At 37.5% G+C, this 23,013-nt stretch overlaps 1 protein-coding gene across 11 annotated transcripts in view; it reads right to left on the bottom strand.

The window, feature by feature from the left end:
* C2CD3 (C2 domain containing 3 centriole elongation regulator) overlaps positions 1–23,013 on the bottom strand; it is a 144,567-nt gene that overhangs the window by 108,583 nt on the left and 12,971 nt on the right. For 8 of the 11 annotated variants that reach the window (XM_058687784.1, XM_058687791.1, XM_058687794.1 and 5 more), the window contains exons 4-7: positions 14,457–14,680; positions 13,417–13,664; positions 7,027–7,159; positions 6,425–6,583 (exon numbers count right to left, since the gene is read on the bottom strand). In XM_058687784.1, the coding sequence (XP_058543767.1) occupies positions 6,425–6,583; positions 7,027–7,159; positions 13,417–13,664; positions 14,457–14,680 (764 nt within the window). The remainder of the gene's footprint in view (positions 1–6,424; positions 6,584–7,026; positions 7,160–13,416; positions 13,665–14,456; positions 14,681–23,013) is intronic. The other 3 variants (XM_058687786.1, XM_058687787.1, XM_058687790.1) reach the window with 2 other exon arrangements.

The following is a 23,013-nucleotide window of genomic DNA, read 5'->3' as shown; positions in this document are numbered from 1 at the left end:
ACAAAAAAAAAAAAACAAAACCAAACCAGCACATAATTACTACCTTCAAGTTAGATCATTTTCCTATAGCTCTTGGAACAAACAGATGCTCAATAGATATCTGCTCCTTTCCTCACCTTTTTTTAATCTACAGCAGGGTTTCTCAAACTTAGCACTACTGATATGATGGGTCAGATAATTCTTGGTCATTGGGAGCTGTTCTGTGCATTTTGGATCCCTGAACTCTACTCACCATATCTCTGTAGTACTCCCCCAGTTTTGATAATCCAAAATGTGTCCAGACATCACCAAATATCTCATGGGGCTGCAAGTAGGGGAGAATAGCTCCCCAGTTGAGAACCACTGATCTATAGTAATCTAATAATCTCTCTCAAAGGTGAGAACTCCCTAACTGCCAAAACCCAACTAACAACTTCCCAATTCACATGGCTTCTCTGTAGTACCAGAACACTGCTCCTTTTTGAAGTTCTACTTTTTGGTATCTTACATAGCAATCATTTACTGAGGTTCCCGTCACTCAGTTACTTGCTTTTTTCCCTCCTGCATCACACACCCTTAAAGTTAAGATCTCCACTGTTTAGAATGCAGTCCTCTCCTTTTAATACTTTTTTACAATTGACATTTCTTTGAATGTATTCTACTCTCTATGACCCATTAAACAGGCATGTTGGAGTGGTGAGAGCAGGCATCTTTTGTTTCTCATTTTACAGGAAAAGCATTCAGTGTTTCATTATTAACTATGATGTCGGTTGTGGGCTTGTTGTTCATGGCCTTTGTTATACTGACGTACCTTGCTTCTATGCCCAGTTTGTTGAGAGGTTTCATCATGAATGGGTGTTGAATGTTGTCAAATGCTTTTTCTGCATTTACTGGCATGATCATATGATTTTCACCTTTCATTTTGTTAATATGGCATACCATATTTATTGATCTATGGATATTGAACCATCCCCGTATCCCTGGAACAAATTCCACTTGATTATGGTGTATAATCCTTTTAATGTACTGTTGAATTCAATTTGCTATTTTGTCGAGAATTTTTGCAACTGTTCATCAGGGATATAAACCTATACTTTTCTTTTCTTTTTTTTTTTTTTTTTTAAATCTTTTTTCAATTTATTTTTGGGACAGAGAGAGACAGAGCATGAACGGGGGAGGGGCAGAGAGAGAGGGAGACACAGAATCGGAAACAGGCTCCAGGCTCTGAGCCATCGGCCCAGAGCCTGACGCGGGGCTCGAACTCACGGACCGCGAGATCGTGACCTGGCTGAAGTCGGACGCTTAACCGACTGCGCCACCCAGGCGCCCCTATACTTTTATTTTCTTGTAGTATCCTTGTCTGGCTTTAGTATCAGAGTACTGCTAGCCTTGTAAAATGAGTTTGGATGTGCTCCCTCCTCTTCTGTGTTATGGTAGAGTTTGAGAAGGATTGGTACTAGCTCTTTAAATATTTGGTAGAATTCATTAGTGGGGCCATCTGGTTCTGGACATTTTTTTTCTTGGGAGGTTTTGGTTTACTCTAAGGTTAGATTTTGTTAATCTCCTTACTGTAATCAGTCTGTTCAAGTTTTCTGTTTCTTTATGATTCAGATTTGGTAGGTTGCATATTTCCAGAAATTTATCCATTTTTTTTTTCAAATTTTTATTTAAATTCCAGTTAGTTAACATATAGTGTAATATTGGTTTCAGGAGTAGAATTTAGTCATTCACGGGGCCCTGGGTGGCTCAGTCGGTTAAGGATCTGATTTCAGCTCAGGTCATGATCTTGTGGTTCGAGCCCTGCGTCAGGCTCTGCGCTGATAGCTCAGAGCCTGGAGCTTGCTTCAGATTTTGTGTCTCCCTCTCTCTCTCTGCATCCCCCTCCGCACCCCCTCATGCTTTGTCTCTCAAAAATGAATAAAAACATTAAAAAAAAAAAGAATTTAGTGATTCATCACATATAACACCCAGTTCTCATCATAACAAGTACCTTTATTTTTTAAAAAATATTGTTTAATGCTTATTTATTTTTGAGAGAGACAGAGCATGAGAGCAGGGGAGGGGCAGAGAGAGAGGGAGAAATAGGATCCCAAGCAGGCTCCAGACTCTTGAATTGTCAGCACAGACTCTGACGTGGGGCTCGAACCCACAAACCACAAGACCATGACCTGAACTGAAGTCGGACATTTTATTAACTGAATGAGCTACCCAGGCACAAGTGCCCTCCTTAATTAATACCCATAACCTGGAATTTACCCATTTCTTGTAGCTCTTCCAATTTGTTGGCATATCGTTTTTCATGGTAGTCTCTTATGATTGTATTTCTGTGGCATCAGTCATAAGGAATCATAAGGCATCAGTCTGCTACCAGTTCATGTATTCAAAAACCCCCCAGCTCTTAGTTTCATTGATCTTTTATATTGCCTTTGTAGTCTATTTCATATTCTACTCTGATCTTTGTTTGCTTCCCTCTGCTAACTTTGGGCTTAGATTGTTTTTTCTCTAGTTTTTTGAGGTATAAATTTAGTTATTTTATTTGAGACCTTTCTCATTTTTTATTTTATTTTTTAAAGTTTATTTATTTTGAAAGAGAGACAGAGAGAGTGCATGAATGCATTAATAGGGAAGAGGCAGAGAGAGTGGGAGAAAATCCAAAGCAAGCTTGGGATTGATCTCATGAACATGAGACTCAGGGCTTCATCTCAAGAAGCATGAGATCATGACCCAATCTGAAATCAAGAGTGAGAGACTCAACCAAATGAGCCACCCAGCCACCCTACTTTGTTTTTTAATGTACATGTTCATGCAATAAACTTTCCTCTTAGATCTGCTTGTGTTTCCAATTTCCTCTGTCTCAAGTTACTTTGATTTCCCTTTTGATTTCTTTGACTCACTAGTTGTTCAGGAGCCTGTCATTTAAATTCCACATATTTGTAAATTTTCTAGTTTTCTTCTTGAGATTTTTAGTTTCATACTATTGTGGTCAGAAAAAAATGCCTGATATTTTCATCTCTTTAAATATATTAAGAACTGTTCTGTGGCCCCATATATGATCACAGATAATGTTCCATGTGTGCTTGAAAAAAGTATGTATTTTGCAGCTGTTAGATGGAATGTTCTATATATGTGTATTAGCTCCATCTGGTCTGTGTCATTTAAGTCCAGTATTTCCTTATTGGTTTTCTGTCTGAATGATCTATCCATTGTGGAACATGTGGTATTAAAGTTCTCTGCTATTATTGTATTGCTGTTATTTATCCCTTCAGATTTACTCATATTTGCTTTACATATTGTTTCTTCATTTTCCTTGACTTCTTGTATTGAATTCTATATATTACACAAAACAGTCACCTGCCTTTCCTACCCATTTCAGTGGTATTTTCTCATTCATACAATATGTAGGAATTGCTCAGTCTCTGGATCTTTTTCAGAGGGAACTGCTCTGTGTGTAGCTTTACATTCAATGTGTCCATGGGAGAACAGGAGTTCAGAAGCCTCCTATGTCACCATCTTGGTCAGTTCTCCGGAGTAGCTGATGTCATTCCAATTCTGATACTGTTTATATGACCTTTCTTTTTTTCTTTCTAGAAGTTTTTAAGACTGCCTCCTTTTACCCAGTATTTTGAAAATTCATGATTGTATATCTTGATGTGTCATTTTTCAGACCTTATGCTAGATTCTTTTAAAAAAAGTTTCATTTAGACATAATTCACATAACATACAATTCATTCATTTAAAGTGAGAAGTTCAGTAGTTTTTAGTATATTTACAGATATGAACCATCACCACACTTTAAAAATATTTTCATCACCTCAAAGAGAAACTATGTATCCATTAGCTATTATGACTTACCCCCCATCATACCCAGCCCTAAAAAGCCCCTGAATCTACTTTTTGTTTCTCCAGATTTGTCTCTTTTGTATGTTTCATACAAATGGACTCATAAAATATGTTCTCTTTTGTGACAACCTTCTTTCATTCGGCATGTTTTCAAGGTTCATCTAAGCTACAGTATGTTATCGGTACCTTATTCCATTTTCTGGCCAAATAATATTACAATTTATGAATACCCCACTTTTTTCTTCCCTACGTATCATCTCATGAACATTTTTAACTATTATGAATAATGCTGCTATGCAAATTCATGTACATGTTTTTGCATGGACTTATGTTTTCATTTCCCTTGGGTGTATACCTAGGAGCTGAATTGCTGGGTCAATGGTAACTCTACCCGTTAACAGTTTGAGGAAGTGATTATTTTCCAAAGTAGCTATACCATTTTACACTGCTGTAAGCAGTGTATGAGGGTTCCCAATTCTCCACATCCTCACCAACACTGACTATCTGACTTTTTTATTCTAGCCATCCCAGAGCATATGAATGGTATCTCACTGTGTTTTTGATACGTATTTCTCTGACAACTAATGGTGTTGGCATCTTTTCTTGTGTATATTAGCCATTTCACTATCTTCTTTGGAGAAATTTCTATTAAGATCCTTTGCTCATATTTAAAAAAAGTGTTTTTTAATGTTTGTTTATTTTTGCGAGAGACAGACAAAAAGAGAGAGAGAAAGAGACAGACTGTGAGTCAAGGAGGGGCAGAGAGAGAGGGAGACACAGAAACTGAAGCAGGCTCCATGCTCTGAGGTGTCAGAACAGAGCCTGACTCAGGGCTCGAAGCCATGGACTGTGAGATCATGACCTGAGCTGAAGTTGGATGCTTAACTTACTGAGCCACCCAGGCACCCTGGGGAGGTGGGGGGGCATATTTTTAACTGAATGATTTGCCCTTTAATTATTAAGTTGTATGAGTTCTTTATATATTCTAGATATAAGTCCTTTATCAGATTTGAAAATATTTTCTCCATTTTGTGGTCTTTTCACTTTCTTAATAATGTTCTTTGAAGCACACTTTTAATTTTCATTAAGTCTGATTTATTTATTTTTTTATTGCTTGATTTTGATGTCATATTGAAGAAACCTTTTCTGAATCCAAGGTCATAAAGATTTACCTCAATTTTTGTTAAGACCTTTATAGTTTTAGCTCTTCCATTTAGCTATTTCATCTATTTTGAGATTTTTTTAAAAATATGGCTTGAGATAAAGGTCCAACTTCATTTTTTGGCATGTGGCTAGCCAGTTGTCCCAGTAGCATTTGTTGAAAAGACTATTTCCCACTGACTGAACATCCTGTTGAGTATTAGCTGACCATAAACACAGGTTTATTTCTAAACTCATTTTTATTCCCTTGATTTATATATCTGCCCTAATATCAGTCCCAAACTGATTTGATTACTACTTCTTTGCACTAAGTTTTAAAATGAGAAGTAGTGTGAATCCTCCCACTTTTTTCTTTTTCAAGACTGTTTTCGCTATTCTGGGTCCCCTGCAATTTCATAGGAAGTTTAGAATCAGGTTGTCAATTTCTACAAAGAAGTCAACTGAAATTCTGAGAAAGACTGCACTGAATCATGAACATGGGAATTTTTTCCACTTATTTAAATTTTTTAAAACTTTTTTTGATAATGTTTTGCAGTTTTCAGAGTTTATGTTTTGCACTTCTCTTGTTAAATTTATTCCTAAGTATTTTATTCTTATCAATGTTATTATAAATGGAATTGTTTCTTAATTTCATTTTTGGATTGTTCATTACAAGGATACAGAAGTATGACTGATTTTGTATATTGATCTTATATTCTGCAATCTTCCTGGTTTTATTTTTTTAGTGGATTCTTTAGGATTTTGCACAGATCAGATCGTGTCATCTGTGAATAGAGATAGTTTTACTTCTTCCTTTCCAATTTGTATCCCTTTTATTTTTTTTCATGCCTAATTACGTCGGCCACATAGGTAATAAGAGGCACAATAAGACCCTGAGTTAAGCTGTATCTGTTTAAAATCTGAGTTCTGAGGGGTGCCTAGGTGGCTCAGTTGGCTGAGTGTCCAACTTCAGCTCAGGTCATGATCTTGCGGTTTATGGGTTTGAGCCCTGTGTCAGGCACTGTGAAGTCTGGAACCAGCTTGGAGTCTGGAACCTGTTTTGGATTCTGTGTCTTCCTCTCTCTCTCTGCCATTCCCCGTTTGTGCTCTCTCTTATTCTTTACCAAAAATAAACATTAAAAAAAAATACATATAAATAAAAAAATAAAATCTGAGTTTTGAAAATTATACCCTAACAGTGGTATTGGGGAGAGAACTGGGAGATAACAATAGAAAGGTGGAAGACCATTCTGTAAGTGAAGCTAAGAATAAAAGGCTAAAGACTGGATTTTTACTTAGTAGGTAATAAGTAATGATTGTTATTTAGTATGCAAATAATCAAGAGATTGACTTGGAAGTCAATTGACTAAGGAAGTGTTGCTTTCAGAAGATAAATCTGTTAACAATATACACAATGAATTGAAGGAAGAATTTAAAAGGAAGAAAGATAGTTAAAAGCCCTTACCTGCCCAAGAGCAGCTGTATGGCTCTGGTGTCAGCTTTTGTGTCATGTTTCCAAAATGTATTCTTAGTTGGAGGGAGGAGGTGATCTTCTATGTGGTCTTTAAATTGGTTCTTAGACAAGGCTTTGATTCTACGGTATGGAAAAGTACTTTCTGAGTGGCTAACGTAGAGGAGAAATCTAAATCAGAATTAACTGAGCTAAGAGATAGTACATGGAGATGGTTCAATATATAAAATTGAACACACTTTAGACTTAACTACCTTAAATATATATAAAACTTCACAATTTACAAAACCCTTTTCTACCTTAGAATGTAATTTGATTTCTGTCAGAGAAGGAGAAAGTATCCCCATTATACATATAAGCATGCCAGTTTATAGGGAGAAAAGAATTTAGCCATTTACATAAATTAGCAAATGCCAGTGCTAGGTCTAGATGTTGAGTGTCTTAACTCCTTATTTAGGCTTCCTTCCTTCCTTCCTTCCACTACATTAAGAATTATTTGCTGAGCATTTCTAAGATTATTTAGTCTATAACAAAAACACACATTAGCAGCAATTAAGAAATGAACTGTTAAGAATCATGTTTACCCTGTAACTTACTGTGTTGAGGCTCTGAGGAAATCTTCCTTCATGGGAGGATGAACTTCATCCAACAGCATGCTAGTATCTGGGCTCGATTTCATTGCAGAAATCACCATGGCATTACGCAGTTTATTGCCTTGTTCTAACAGAGCTGAAGAGGGCAAAAGCAGAACATGGAAAATCTAAAATCCAATAGTAATACTGGCAATATTCGGCATCTCTCCTTCTATGACCAGACTTAACCTAGTATATTGTAATGGCTTACCCCACTAGCTTGAGAATTGTCTGCCTTCCCCACCAGCTTGAGAATTTCTTGAGGATACTCCCTTTACAAGAAATGTTTACTGAGCTATTATGGGGACTGTTTTAGATGCTGGCATTACAGCAGTAAATGAAGTCTATTCTGGAGGGAGGTCAGTGTGTCTAGGGTCATTATATGGTGGTGGGTCATTATATGAATGCATGGACTCTTCCAACTGGTATTTGTACATAATAAAGTTAATAATGTTTACATATTATTTTTGTATCTAGATATCTTACTGAATTTATTATTTATAATGTCACTATTATCCAAAAAACACTAACTACACCAGCTAAAATTTATAAGCCGTAGTGATAATCTATTCCAAATTTATACTTTACGAATGAAGAAAAGAATGCCAAAAAATTCCCATGACTTGTCTAAGATCATACAACAGGTTAATAGAAAAGTCAAGATGAAGGCTTCAGAGTTTCTGATAAGAAAAATTTACCTAAGTGGGGCGCCTGGTGGCTCAGTCGGTTAAGTACCTGACTTCAGCTCAGGTCATGATTGTGTGGTTTGTGAGTTTGAGACCCACATTGGGCTGTCTGCTGTCAGCACAGATTCTGGTTCAGATCCTCTACCCCTCCCCCACTCACACCATCTCTCTCAAAAATAAAATAAACATTAAAAAAAAAAAAAGAAAAACCTACCTAAGTAAATTTACTATCCTTAGGCAACAACAACAATAATAGCAATGATAATTTACTGAACTCTTAACCATGTGCTGGGCACTACTCTACATATATTATATACTAACTCATTTAATCCTCCTAAGAATTCTCTGAGATCGGTACTATTATTTTCTTCATTTTACAGATGAAGAAAATTGAGGCACAGAAGATAAGTAACTTGCCCAAGAAATACACACAGTATAACTAGTATGACTTCACATCCTATGATTTTTATTTTTTATTATTATTTTTTTTAAGATTTTATGTTTTTAAATAATCTCCACACCCAACATGGCGCTCAGACTCAGAACCCCAGGATCAAGAGTTGCACACTCCACCAACTGAGCTGGACAGGTGCACCTACATCCTATGATTTTAATTACTATACTAGATATGACCCTACTTTAGTCCTTAGACATCTTTTTAAAGCTTAGGACCAGTGGCATTATTCCAAGGAACAGTGGAAAGTATTATTTTCTTGAGGTTCCAGAGTTGCTTTGGAGGTTAACTGAGACTAGACACCAAGTGCCCATCTCTCTTAGTCTAGAGTTTTAAAGCTTCCAAAAAGAAAGAAGATATGGTAGTCAGGCCAAGGGGGGGAAAAAAAGATCCATAAACATCTAACATTTGTTAGTATAAAGAATTCAAAATATAGCTTAAAAAGTAAAAAAACAAAACAAAACCCGAAATATCTTATGTTCAATGAAAACACAACTAAACTAAAAGAAAATAAAGATCGACCATTCAGAATTCTAAGATAATTCCCCCCAGGATTCCCAACTCTGGTGTACACATATCTTCTCTCTGATTCAAACATTCATCTAAGTGCTGTGAAGAGATTTTGTAATTATGTTCCAAATCAGTCAACCTTAAGATAGAGAGATCTTCTTGGTTGCCCAAACCTTTTTTTTTTTTTTTGTCTTGTTTATTTATTTTTGAGAGAGAGAGAAAGAGACAGAGCACAAGCAGGGGAGATGCAGAGGGAGAGGGAGACACAGAATCTGAAGCAGGCTCCAGGTTCTGAGCTGTCAGCACAGAGTCCAACGTGGGGCTCAAACCTACAAGCCGAGAGATCATGACCTGGGCCAAAGTCAGATGCTCAACTGACTGAGTCACCCAGGAGCCCCTGCCCAAACCTTTTAAAAGCAGAGTTTTCCCTGCCTTTTTGCAGGTTATGATGTCCGAGATTTGAAGCAGGAGAAAGACTTAACGTATCCTTGCTGACTTTAAGGTGGAGGGAGCCAAAGGTCAAGAAATGTAGGCAGCCTCTAATATGCCCATTAATGTCACTACCCAGGAATACTTATCGTTAATATTGTGATATATTTCTTATAGTTTTTAAAATTATGTATACACACACACGTATTTATATATTTCCTCTTTTGTAAACATACATATACTGTTTTGAAATTGCTTTTCACTTAATATACATTAACATTTTTAATGTAAATAATGGTAGCACAATAATTGTTCAGTATTTTTTTTTTTTAATTTCTTTAAGACTCAGCCAAAAAAAATGATTGTCTTGTTTATTCAATGGGAAAGGGTGAGGAAAACATGGACTTGCTGGCATTGGAAATTTGGCTAAAGATCTCTATGTGACAGAAAATTCTTCTTTTAGTTTCTAGTTGGTACTTGGCTTTACTCAGTACAATTTAAAGTTCTTCAATGAGGTGGGCACACTCAAATGTACTATGAATAAAGTGGATAATAACAAGCAGTGTTGATAGTAAACTTCAATTTCAGGGCCATGTAGAAAAATAGTTTTTCTACTGATACCCAAAATGTTTCTGGAGAAATAATAGCCTTGGTACTTTATGATCTAACCATACCCAACTATTTTCAATTCCATAAATACAATACTTCATGTTCTCAAAGCTCTGGGTATTTAATTCCATCAAAGAATTTATCATACAGTATTATAATTGTCTATCTCACCCAATCAACTTTGAGACCAGGGATTGGCTCTTGCTGATTTTTATATTCTCAGTGTTTGATACAGTGCCTAGTATATATCAGGCATTTGATAAAACGTTTTAATAAATACTTCCACTGTTGTTTATATCATACGTAATTGTACTACATCTGCTTTGGAGTCTGTTTCCTTTATTAGACTGAATTCCTTAAGGTCAAAGACTATACATTATTTATCATTGTACCCCCAATACTCAAAACAATGATTGATCTAAAACAATCACTCAAAAGATACTTGGAGTCTGCTTGGGATTCTCTTTCTTCCTCTCTCTCTGTCTACCCCTCTCTCGCTTGTGCGTGCAGACATGTACTCTCAGAATAAATAAACTCAAAAAAAAAAAAAAAGTTTTTATCCCTGTTAAATGAAAATTCCTCAGAGAATGGAATAATTTAAAAGTGACTTAATCAGTAATTTATATCTAAATGGGAATAGGTACTTAAGATATTTTCCAAAAGCAGGTTTTAAAAAGGAAATAAACCTTGAGGAAAACAAGTAGGACAAGTCTGAGCACAGATGGTCCATTTACTGGCCTCCGTGTGGTTTCGTTGTTGAAACAGCCATTCTTGGAAAAGCTTTTCTAAAGTCAAAGACATGGCAACTAAAAAACATCTGATCTCCCCTTCTCAAGGGGAAGCTTGTACCTACATTATAAGAGCTGTCATGGCATCCTTCTGCACCTCAACTCAGTAATCATTTCCTAAATAAAAAAAGGCATTCAAGTGAGTTCAGGACAAATGTTTCCCTTGTTTATTTTCCACATGCTATGTGCACAGCCCCTGCTAAACTCAGGGAGATGTACAGCTTCTGGTTTTTGTTCTGACTCCTTGCTATCTATTCTAAATGCAACTCTCATAAGAAGGATGTGCAGTTCATGTTTCATAAATACTAGCTAGTTCACCAATTCAGCTCTATACCTCTTTTCTGGTGTCATGTCAGTATAATAAAGACCAGGAAGACATTTATATTTACAATATTTGTTACATCCCTCTCAGAATCCCAGCTCTAGACCTACTTTAGACTAGAGTGGGCCACTTAACCTTAGTTCTCCAGAATCTTGTGGTTGGAAGGGGCCTTAAAACATCCTATCTGTCCACTTGAAAATTCAATACAATCTGAAAAAGCCCCATCAGAAGGTGAACTAGCTCATGCTTGACCATTTCCAGTGATAGAGAATTCACTACCTCTTGAAACTGTCCTTTCCTATTGTGTGTAGGTCATACTATTTTTTGTGTGTGTGATGTTTATTTTTAAGACAGAGACAGACAGACAGAGTGTGAGAGGGAGAGGGGCAGAGAGAGAAGGAGACACAGATCCAAAGCAGGCTCCTGGCTCTGAGCTATCAGTACAGAGCCCAACATGAGGCTTGAGCTCATGAACCGTGAGATCATGATCTGAGCCAAAGTCAGACGCCCAACCGACTGAGCCACCCAGGCGCCCCTGTACAGGTCACACTAATAACTCAGGCTGAGTCACAATCTGTCTTGTTTCATCTTTAAGACAACTGATCCTCATTAAATCTCATGGAAGAGACTACACATTGGCAGTCCATGTGCTGTACCTGTCATATTTTGCTTGGCTTGGACAGTAGAGCAGAAAGGTCTTTTTTTTCCTTCATTTTTTTAATGTTTATTTCCTTTTGAGAGAGTGAGACAGAGCATGAGTGGGGAGGGGCACAGAGAGAGGGAAACAGAAGCAGAAGCCGGTTCCAGGTTCTGAGCTGTCAGCACAGAGACCGATGCTGGGCTCGAATCCATGAACTGTGAGATCATGACCTGAGCCAATGTCAGACGCTTAACCAACTGAGCCACCCAGGCACCCCAGAAAATTCCTGATTTAAGGAAAAATGAAAAAAAAAAAAAGGCAGGCCTAGGTAAACAATGAACCTACAGTAGGATAAAGCAGAGGACCTTGCCTTAGAGTCTAAAGGCAATAATGAACTAGAGCTGAGGAGCAGCTACCCCTTTGACAGGACAGGAGCTCCCTAATTCTGAGCCTGTGTTTTCGTTTTTAAATGGGGATAACAATCCCTACCTCACTTGGTTTTTGTAAGATTATGTGGATAAGGTACTTGGCATAGTATCTAGCACATAATGAATGCTCAATAAATGATAGCTGTTTTTGTGAGGCTAAATAGCTCTTGGTGGTCCCTTCCTCAACCTGGTTACTCTCTTTAGAAGGAACTCATCTTCTTTAGATCTTTACTCATGTTACTTTTTTAATGAGGCCTTCCTTTGCCAACCTATGTAAAACTAAAATCCCCTTCTCTCATCTGCCTTCCTTTGTTTTTTCCCATTGCCATTATCATCATCTAACACTACATACTTACCTATTTACCTGGTTTATCATTGGTCTTTCCATCTAGAATACAAGGTCCATGATGCAGAATTTTGTTTTTGTTTTAATTTAAATTGCTGTATTCTGACATGTAGAAGAATGCCAGACATATGATAGGTACTAAGTAAGTAACTGCTTAATGAGCAAAAAATATCTTTCTCCAAGTCTGGTGACTATACAAAATATTCCAGGTGTGAGCTGACAGGTGCAGATAGTATAGTATAGTATATTGGGATAATTCATTCTTGTTAATATAGCCTAGGATTGCACTGAAGATTAACATTAATAGATTATAATCAGAGTATATTTTTTAAAATAGGGGATCACAGACATTTCAGTTGAAAAAATATGAATGAAATATCTTTCTTCATGAAAAAAATACCCTGACTAATGTAAATTATGTACCCAAATAGTTATTTTAAAGACTTTTCTACTAATGCTGCAGATATTCTACTTTGGAAATTTACTTGTGAGCATGGAAACAAATTCCTGTCATGCTACTAATGTTACAGAGATATATGGTTGAAGCCTTACATTGTAATGTAAGGACCTCAGTTGCTTTTATAATACCACTCCCAAATAATCCTATTTGGACTTTTAAATTTCAATTTAAGCCCTTATATAGGTAAACTGACTTCCTTCTACTTCTGTTTGGCTGCAAGTCATATTCAATTCCTAGGCTTAAGATTAGCAGTTGTTGTGCACTGAATATTTCCACTGAGACCAACAATTTTCAGAATGTGAGACAGATTTAGTACTAGCCTCTCCACAGTGGTACAATTAAATACTGCTTATGAGACAAAAAGCATATTTGCTTTAAATTATTTGTGGAAAAATAAGGAATAATATGATATGATAAATGCTTTCCCCCCATATCCAGGTTCATTTTAAATGGCTCCTTCCCTAAACCTACAGTTGTAAGCACCAATAATTATTTAGAAGTAACTTACTGGTTTAATGGAGCTGCCTTTAAATGATGAGAGATTCTGAATGTCAGTGAGATTACTCACTTTTATTTGGCTATTTAGTTCAAGCAGAAGTCTTGGTTCTCTTTGAAGACTGACTAACAGGCAGAGTAATTCTAATAAATATAGCTTAGTCTTTGTTCATAAATACATACATACCTGAAAGAAGGTCCTTGGTAGGGGGGTTGTTTGAAGAAACAATGCATGAGTCACTGTGACTCTTGGCCACTGTCGTAATTTGAGGCTGGAATTCAGAACTGTTAAGAAGGGACATCTGCTTCCGTGGGGCTCTGCCTTTCAGAGTCATACACTCTAAACTCTGTCCTGAATTAAGATGGTGTTGTAGTCCAAAGGAAGAATCCTTTATGGTATCAGAGTTCTCTGCAAAGTACAAGTGGTCCTTTCCCCTGTTTTAAAATAAAGGAGAATTTTAGCAATATATTACCCATTACGGTAACATTTCACTTTGTCGGAGACAGAAGGTGCATGAGTGGTTTATAGCAGTGTAGTCTAGACTTTGTAAATTCATTTTTGATCTCCCAAATGAAATAAATAATAGATGCTTCACCTACAGTTGTATGGTTGCGGCTCAAGTGAGACAATGAAATAAAGAGCTCAGCACAGAGCCAGACACAAAACAAATGCCTCGTAATTATTTAAAAGACAAATCTATTTTGGGGCGCCTGGGTGGCTCAGCTGGTTGAGCATCTGACTCTTGATTTTGGCTCAGGTCATGATCCCAGGGTCGTGGGATCAAGCCCCACATTGGGCTCTGCAATGAAGCATGGAGTCTGCTTGGGATTCTGTCTCTCTCCCCACCTCTGCCCCTCTACTCCACTCATGCTCACTATCTCTCTTAAATTAGAAAATAAAAAAATCTATTTCTCTTACTCCATTCTGTTTCACGAAATACCACCCTTTCCCTCCTTTCCCTCATGAACATCTATCATGGCATCTGTGTATGACTTAATCTTACTTATTTATCTGTACATTGGTCTCCCTAATAGATTGTGAGCAATCCTCAAAGATAAGAATTGTCTCATTAATTTCTATGCCTAGTAATTGGTACTGGCCTAGGCACACAGTAGGTACTTCATATTTATTTGCTGGATGAATGACTACATTCAGTCTTTAATCCAAACACAAATAAAAGAAATGATCAGTACAGTGGGAGTTAGCTGACAGACTGTGGTAATTACCTCGGAGTGGTTGATCTACTACTGTTAGCTGTTAACTCTTTTCCGTCCATTTTGGTGGTAGGTATCCTACGAGGCCTTGGTGGAACCAGAAACTGAGTATTGTTGGGTTCAGTATATTCTCTGAATTCCTGCTCAGATAAAACCACATTTTCTGTCACGTCAGTGGTAGGAAGAGGATTGTAGCTGTCATAAGTTTCTGACAGAGGCTCCAGAGCAAGTGAGACCTGAAAGAGACATGTAATATCATAAATTCTCTTTGGTATTGACTAATTTTAAGACTCCCTGATTAATATGGCCCCCACTCCTTATAGGATCAAGTTCAAATTCCTGCCTATCTCAGAAGCCTTACCTCTCACCTTCCTCCCCTCGTCCATCCCTCTCTCCCAGATATAGCAATTATTTAGGGTTCTCTAAATGTACCTTATGTTTCATTCCCTTATGTCTTTGTATATGCAATTTCTTGCAGTATTACTTTCTCTGTGAAAACTTGTGTCTAGATAGAGATGTCATGGCCATTTCCTTCATGTTTCCACTTATTCTTTATCTATCCATCAATATAAGCCCCATTCATTGAACTTACTACAGGCCGTAAGGTGTGCTAAGTTTGTCACCCCGAGAAGCTCATGTAATGAATGATATAACTCTGTCAGGAAAGTATACTGTTCTATTTGAAGGAAAAAAAAAAAAAGCAGAGGCTTACAGGAGGTATTTTGTAACTTTTAGTTCATTCATTATCCTGATTAGATTCTGAATTCCTTGAAGGCATGGACTTGTTCTTTTCATTTTTGTCTGGACTGAATAGCATAAGACACACTTAGTGTGCAAGTCTATTATGCCTAACAATGTCTAATTATTATGTCTGATGAATAAAAGAATAGTAACACCTTCCACATCCCTATTGTTGGTTATTTGAGAAAAATAAGACCTTAATTCTATGCTGGAGATTAGGCAGGGGGAACAGGGGAAAACACTAACATGAAAAGTAATCACTTGAAGTTTCTTTTATCATCTCATTCCTGTGAGTTCAGGTTCTCTACTAAATGGCTCTCCAGCCCCTGAAAAGCCTAATGGAGGAACAGAGTCTAAAAAATACAGCCTAAAGCAAAACTTTAGGAAAGAAATGGAAGAATATACCACAAAATAAAAGAATGATGTTGAAAGTTCAGTTCCAATGACAGAGAAAGCAGAAGGAATTGTTCGAGCAGCCAGAGTTAAATAATGATAAATGGCCTAACACAATAAGGGAAGGTTGCAGTTAGATTATTTTAAGATGTCTCTGGAAAGGTCAATGGAATAATTTGTGCAGAGAAACTGCAAAGGCACAGACTCAATAAAATACACCTGGCTCCCGATGAGGAGAATTCTTTTCATGAACCAGGTAACATAAAGTCTTTTAAATCTGTTCACCATCAAGATTTTCTACAAAGACAAATGACAGGAATGCAGTAGGATAAATACTCTGTGCAGTGATCACTGTAATAGCATCACATAAAATCCTGGCTGCCCAAATGTAAATGTCAGAAAGCGTTCCCTTACCATTCATCATTTCCCAAAAGGCTGCCACTGTATTTTAGAAACAAAGAAGACACTGAGAATAAAGGCGATGTCCCTGGCCTTAACCATGACTTGCTATCTGGCACTGAGTTTTGCTTTTTCTCTAAGCAGATCTGAGCCAATCACAAAACAGCTCATAGGCCTATACTACCAGTGGCTCTTAATGAAAGAAGAAAGTCCAGGTACCTGCTATGCCAATCTTATAATTAAAACATGTGCTGGGGCGCCTGGGAGGCGCAGTCGGTTAAGCGTCCGACTTCAGCCAGGTCACGATCTCGCGGTCCGTGAGTTCAAGCCCCGCGTCAGGCTCTGTGCTGCCAGCTCAGAGCCTGGAGCCTGTTTCCGATTCTGTGTCTCCCTCTCTCTCTGCCCCTCCCCCGGTCATGCTCTGTCTCTCTCTGTCCCAAAAATAAATAAATAAAAAACAAAAAAAACAAAAAAACCAAAACATGTGCTAACCTAACTTCTCTGTTCAAGAAATATTTGTTGGTACTAGCTCAATGCCAGGCTGTGTGCTACCTGTCTAAGGCAAAGAGATGAATAAAATATGGAACCTGACCCACAGAGGACCATGGTATTTTATACGGGAACTTAAAAAAAAGTAATTTTAATATAAGATGGTGAGCTCTGAGATAGGGATGTATACTGGATGGTATGAGAAAGAGAGGTCTGAGCTTGGGGAAGAGGTGAGGAAGGAGTGCCAGGGATGGTTTCCAGAAGTGAAACGTAAACATCTGGATTTAGAATTTTATTTATTTATTAAAAAAATTTTTTTTAACATTTATTTATTTTTGAGACAGAGAGAGACAGAGCATGAATGGGGGAGGGTCAGAGAGAGGGAGACACAGAATCTGAAACAGGCTCCAGGCTCTGAGCTGTCAGCACAGAGCCCAACGTGGGGCTTGAACTCACGGACCGCGAGATCATGACCTGAGCCTAAGTCGGCCGCTTAACTGACTGAGCCACCCAGCTGCCCCTGGATTTAGAATTTTGTATAGGAATGATACAGATAAGGCTGAGGGAGGTTGAGGCACAACATTCCAGGTAGAGGGAAGAGCATGAGTCAAGCTTTAGAGGTATAAAATGTTTCAGCAATTCCTACAAATCCAAGAGATTGCCACTCTTAACTCCTCTGCTTCCATATAATGTACCCAATACACTCCTACATTCACCTCCTAGATTGGCATTCCTGTCCACCTCAGTCATACTCCTCCTTAATCACGGTTCATCCTTGTGTTCACTCCTCTGCCAATCCCCTCACAGAGCCCTGTAGGATTTCTATTTCATACAAACTTCCTTACCACTTCAACTGAACATTCCCTTTCTTAAAATGCCCCAATTTCTCTGAAGTCTTCTCCAATGGAAACTACTGCTTTTACTAGCCGGGATGAGGGAAGTTGACTTACTCCGTTCTGGTACCATCCCCAGACCATCATTCTGTCACCTAAATATATCACATCTCTTCAGAAGCCCATGCCACCCACAAATACCATAAGTCTACCAGAAAAGTCTCACACCCATAACAGAGCAACCCTAGGGACATTCATCAGTCTTCTCTCAATGACTCAAGGCTGTCTTCAACACTAAGTTGCCCACGATGATCTACTACAACATCAGCATCGGTGACAGCCTATTAGTATGCCTATTTTTCAGACCTATGCTGGTCAACACATCACTTAAAAAAATTTTTTTTAATTATGTAACAATGCTTTACAATACCAGATTTTGTGTAAAATTTAGTAATTCTGGCTTCTCTTGGAAAATCAGAAAATCCAACAATGCTGGGTCTCCATTCCAATGTGGCAAAAATTAGATGAAGTAGACTAGTGGCTTTAGTCAGGGTACATGCTCCAATTTGAAAAGTCCCCAGCCATATTTCAATGAGGCAGACTGATAACTGTTGTTCATCATCACATTTGGTCTGTGGGGGCTTTTAAAAATTTTACTTTCTTACAATAAAATGGACATTTTTGTGTGTAAATACACTCCTATAAATTTTAACCTATGAATAGATGCATGTAACCACCACCACAATTGAGATAGAGAACACTTCATCATCTCAAAAAGCTCCCTGAAGCTATCCCTCTGTAGTCACACGCTCTCTTCACCCCTAATCCCTAGCAGCAGCTGATCTATTCTCGACTATTATGGTTCTGGCTTTTTGAGAATGTCATATAAATGGAAAACATATGGTATGTAACCTTTTGAGACAGGCTTCTTTCACTCAGAGTAATGCCTCTCAGGTTCCTCTATGTCGTGTGTGTATCAATAGTTCATGTTTTTACAGACTTAGTAGTATTCTATTATTAACGTGGCTTGTCACACTGGTTGATTTTCAAAAACTGAGACAGTCTTGCATTCCTGGGATAGACCCCACCTGGACATGGTCTTATTATCCTTTTTATATAGTGCTGGACCCAACTCGCTAATATTTTCTTGAGGATTTTTAGGTTTATTTTTAGGTCTAAATCTTAAACTGTCCTTCTCTAGTTTTGCTATCAAGGTGGTGCAAGACTCATAAAATAAACTGAAAAGTATTTTCTCCTATTTTCTGGAAAAGATTGTGCAAAATTGGTGCACTTCCTCCCACCCCCACCCCCCTTCCTTTCTTTATTTGGACAAACAGAATCCCAAGCAAGTTCCAGGCCAGCAGCACAGAGCCCAATGCAAGACTTGAACTCATGAACTGTGATATATCATGACCTGAGCCGAGATCAAGAGTTGGATGCTTAACTGATGGTGCCACCCAGGTGCCCCTTCCATTTTTTTTAAATGTTTGGAAGAATTTGCCAGTAAAATTAACTTGGCCTGGAGGGGTTTTTTTGTAAAAGGGTTTAAAATGCAAAAGCAATTTAATAGTTACAGGTCTATTCAGGTTATGTATTTCTTTTTTTATTTGAGAGAGAGAGAGAGAGAGAGAGAGAGCATGCACACACATACATGGTGGGGGGCGGGGGCAAAGGGAGAGACAGAATCTTTAACAGGCCTCATGCTCAGCACAGAGCCCAATGTGGGACTCACTCCCACAACCCTGGGATCATGACCTGAGCTGAAATCAAGACTCGGAGCTCAACCAACTGAGCCACACAGGTGCCCCAGGTATTTCATTTTGAGTGACTTTTGGTAGTTTGTGGTTTTCGAAGAATTCATGTAAATTGTCAAATTTAGGTGTATAGAGTTTATACTATTCCTGTACCATCTCTGGGTTCTGTAGACTATGGTCTTTCTTACAGCAGAATCAAGAGGAAAGTGAAATATTTCTCCTATCCCAGAGACAATTAGAGACCCATGATTTTCAAAAGAAATGTGAAAAGGCATATTTCTGTGTGGAAGAGAATATTCCTAATGATAAAATAAGGCAAAAAAAAAAAAACCCCACAAAAAGTGACTGTTAGGGGGTAAAATGTGACTGTCAAAAGACAGCATTATGAAACAACCTATAGAATTATAATTAGTATGTAAAAAAGATGCAGGACAAAAATGGAATAAACAGAAAAGTACTGATTTTAAATAAGGTTTGTTTTTAAAATGCAAATAAAATAAGTGATACTCCTACGACGTGAAATTATGTATTAAGATAAGAACTTTAAGGCATCAAAATCTCAGGGTGCTTGGGTGGCTCAGTCAATTAAGCATCTGGCTCTTGATTTTGACTCAGGTCACGATCTCAGGATCGTGGGATTGAGCCCAGCATCGAGTTCCTCACGGAGCGTGGAGCCTGCTTGGGATTCTCTGCACCCCTCCCCCCCACCCCTCTCCCCCACTCGTGCTCTCTCTATCCTTAAAAATAAATTTTAAAAAAGAATGTCTTAGTAATAATATCCTAACTTCAAAAATTATTGTGCTAAGATTCTGCCCTTGATTGGAAACACTCATGTTTGTAAAGTTATTTTGTTGTTAAACTGAAGAAAAACTAAATTTTATTCTTAAATGGTTTAAAAAAAATCAATGCTGTAGTGTCCACCAAATGTAAAACGTCTGATATTTTTAGTCAGATCAAAGGAACTGATTTCAAAATGAAAGAATTTATAATTTACTTGTTCTTCAATTACAATGTAAAAGAATCATACGTATGTATATATTATGTTACCTGCTTATATAATAAATTATGTGAATGCGGTCTTGCTCAAAATATCTTATTGTACTGTACTTAACTTTATTCTAGTGATAAGATGATAAAATGCGTACATGATGACATTAAGTTTGAGGAACAACATAAGCATTGTGACATGGAGATCGGCTACTACTGATCTTCTGAGGATAAGTCAGAAGGAGGATCACATGCTTCCCAACTACACTAAAACCACCGAAAGAGAAATTGCGGATAGGGGAGACTACTGTACTTTGTTGTTGTGGCATGACAGTTGCTCAGTAATTTTGGTTAGATCAACAATCAATGTTTATAGTATAACTGAGTGGGCAGGTTGGGAGATGGGGAGGTAGAAGGATGTGGGATTGAGCTAAATTTGCATCTTCTGTATTAGGAAGTCAGAAGACAGTGCCTGAAAACTGAGAGGGTGGGGGAGGAGATGAAGATGTGACATAAATATAAGCATATTATTTGGAACTATAGAGGTAAATACCATAAGAATCAGGGGCAGGAGTTGAAAGTAGTTGCCTCTGGGAAAAGTATGGGTCTATGTGAGGGACTCATTTTTGTAACAGAGTTATTTGACTCTTTATGTGAAGGTAAAATATTAATTTAAAAATGACTTTTAAAACTGAGTATCAGGGGTACCTGGGTGGCTCAGTCGATTGAGCATCAGACTTCGACTCAGGTCATGATCTCATGGTTTGTGAATTCAAGCCCTGCATCAGGCTCTATGCTAACGGCTCAGAGCCTGGAGCCTGCTTTGGATTCTGTGTCTCCCTCTCTCTCTGCCCCTCCCCTGATCACGTTCTGTCTCTCTCTCTCAAAAATAAATAAATATTAAAAAACTTTTTAAAAAATGAGTATGCAGTGAGTGATGGGAGTTCTTGTCATATCACTGCTTTGCTGGTCCCCAAAACAGTCTTGAATTGACTATATATGGAATCCCTCTTTAAAGCTGAACCATAAGATATACTGATTACTTTTTCTTTCCTGTGAAGGAGCCAGAGAATTAATATTTTAGGCTTTGCATGCCATACAGTTTCTGTCATAATACAGTAGTCCCTCCTTATCCACGGGGGATATGTTCCAAGATCCCCAGTGGATGCCTCAAACTGCAGATAGTACTGAACCAATACATATGTTTTTTTCTTATATACTTACATAACTATGACAAAGTTTAACTTAAAAATTAGGTACAGTAAGAGATTTACAATAGCTAATAATAAAATAAAATAAATCATGTGAATGTGGTCTTGTTCAAAATATCTCATTGTACTGTATTCACCTTTATTCTAGTGATAAGATGATAAAATGCACACGTGATGACATTAAGTGTGGTGAACGACCTAAGCATTGTGACATGGCGATAGGCTGATACTGATTTCTGAGGATAAGTCAGAAGGAGGATCATCGGCTTCCCAACTACATTAAAATCACCAAAAAAGAAACTGCAGATGTGGGCAGGGGGACTACTCTACATTGCTGTTACAGCATGGAAGGTGCAACAGACCACACGCAAATAAGTGAGTATGGCTGTGTTCTAATAAAATTACCTACAAATATAGGTGGTGAGTGAGTCAGACTTGCCTTGGGGGTTATATAGCCTGTGAATCCCTGAAGAAGATAATGGCCCAAAAGCCTATGAAAAAATACTCAATGTATTAATCATCAGGAAATACAAACTAAAACCATAGTGAGATATCAGTACCTACTCAGTAGAACACGAGAATGACAAAAATTAAAAAGACTATCCAAACCAAGTAATGGCAAGGACGTGGAGCAACTACATACCAAGTAGATGTTTATACGGAGAATGTTTATATAGTACTGATGGGAATGTTAAGTTATGCAACCACTTTGGAAATGGTCTGGTAGTTTCTTAAAAAGTTAACCATGACTCAGCAATTCCATTTTTGGGTATTTTCCAAAGAAAATAAAAACACGTGTCCACACAAAGAGTTGCTTTATTCATAACAAGCAAAAAGTAGTAAAAAAAAATAAAAATAAAAACAAAACAAAACAAAACAAAAAACAAACAAAAAAAGAAAACCCAAATGTCCACCAACTGGTAAATAGATAAAAAACAGAACAAAACAAAACCACAACTGTGAAATTATCAATGCAATAGAACATACCTCTGCAAAAGGGAACTACTGATATACAAAACAATACGGATGAATCTCTAAAACCGGCTCCTTTTACTTACTCTATTAATATTTCTTAGTCTGGGGGCACCTGGGTAGCTCAGTCAGTTAAGCTTTGGACTCTTGATTTCAGCTCAGGTCAAGCCCCACATTGGGCTCTGTGAGCCTGCTTGGGATTCTCTCTCCCCCTCTCTCTACCCCTCCCCTGCTTGCGTTCTTTCTCGCTCTCTCAAAATAAATAAACGTTAAAAAAAAAAAATTCTTAGCCTGGGTGAGGAGACAATGGGCATTCCACTATATGTTGTTTTTATATTTTATACATATAAGATATTGTTTTGCATATCTCTAAGAAAAACAAAAAAAAAGTTAACAAAATATATAGTGCCTAACATATGGTAGATAGGCATACAATAAATGCTGATGAGAAAACTATCAGAATGAACTTCAATTTTGTCTATATCAAAATGTTCTTCCTCTTCCTACTGGTTATAATTCCTCTATTCCCAACGTAACCCTATTAGCTGAGTTCATGATAAAAACTCATTCCCATTTAATTCTCTTCATGACCTTCATGATACTGGCTCAGTTATCCTCTTATTTTCAATTTCTTTCTTCACTTGCTTCTCTTTGGTCTACAAACAAATCATGCTCTAAAAAGGGGCCAGCAAGCGTATTCCGTAAAGGGGCAGAGAATAAATATTTTAGGCTTTATTTATTGGATGTTAGTTTTCAAATAACCATTTTAAAAATGCAAAAACCACGTTCA

This window comes from Neofelis nebulosa, chromosome 10 (assembly GCF_028018385.1).
Source record: "Neofelis nebulosa isolate mNeoNeb1 chromosome 10, mNeoNeb1.pri, whole genome shotgun sequence".
NCBI lineage: Eukaryota > Metazoa > Chordata > Mammalia > Carnivora > Felidae > Neofelis > Neofelis nebulosa.
Note: the sequence above shows the minus strand (reverse complement) of the source record. Positions and strands in the feature narration are given on the sequence as shown.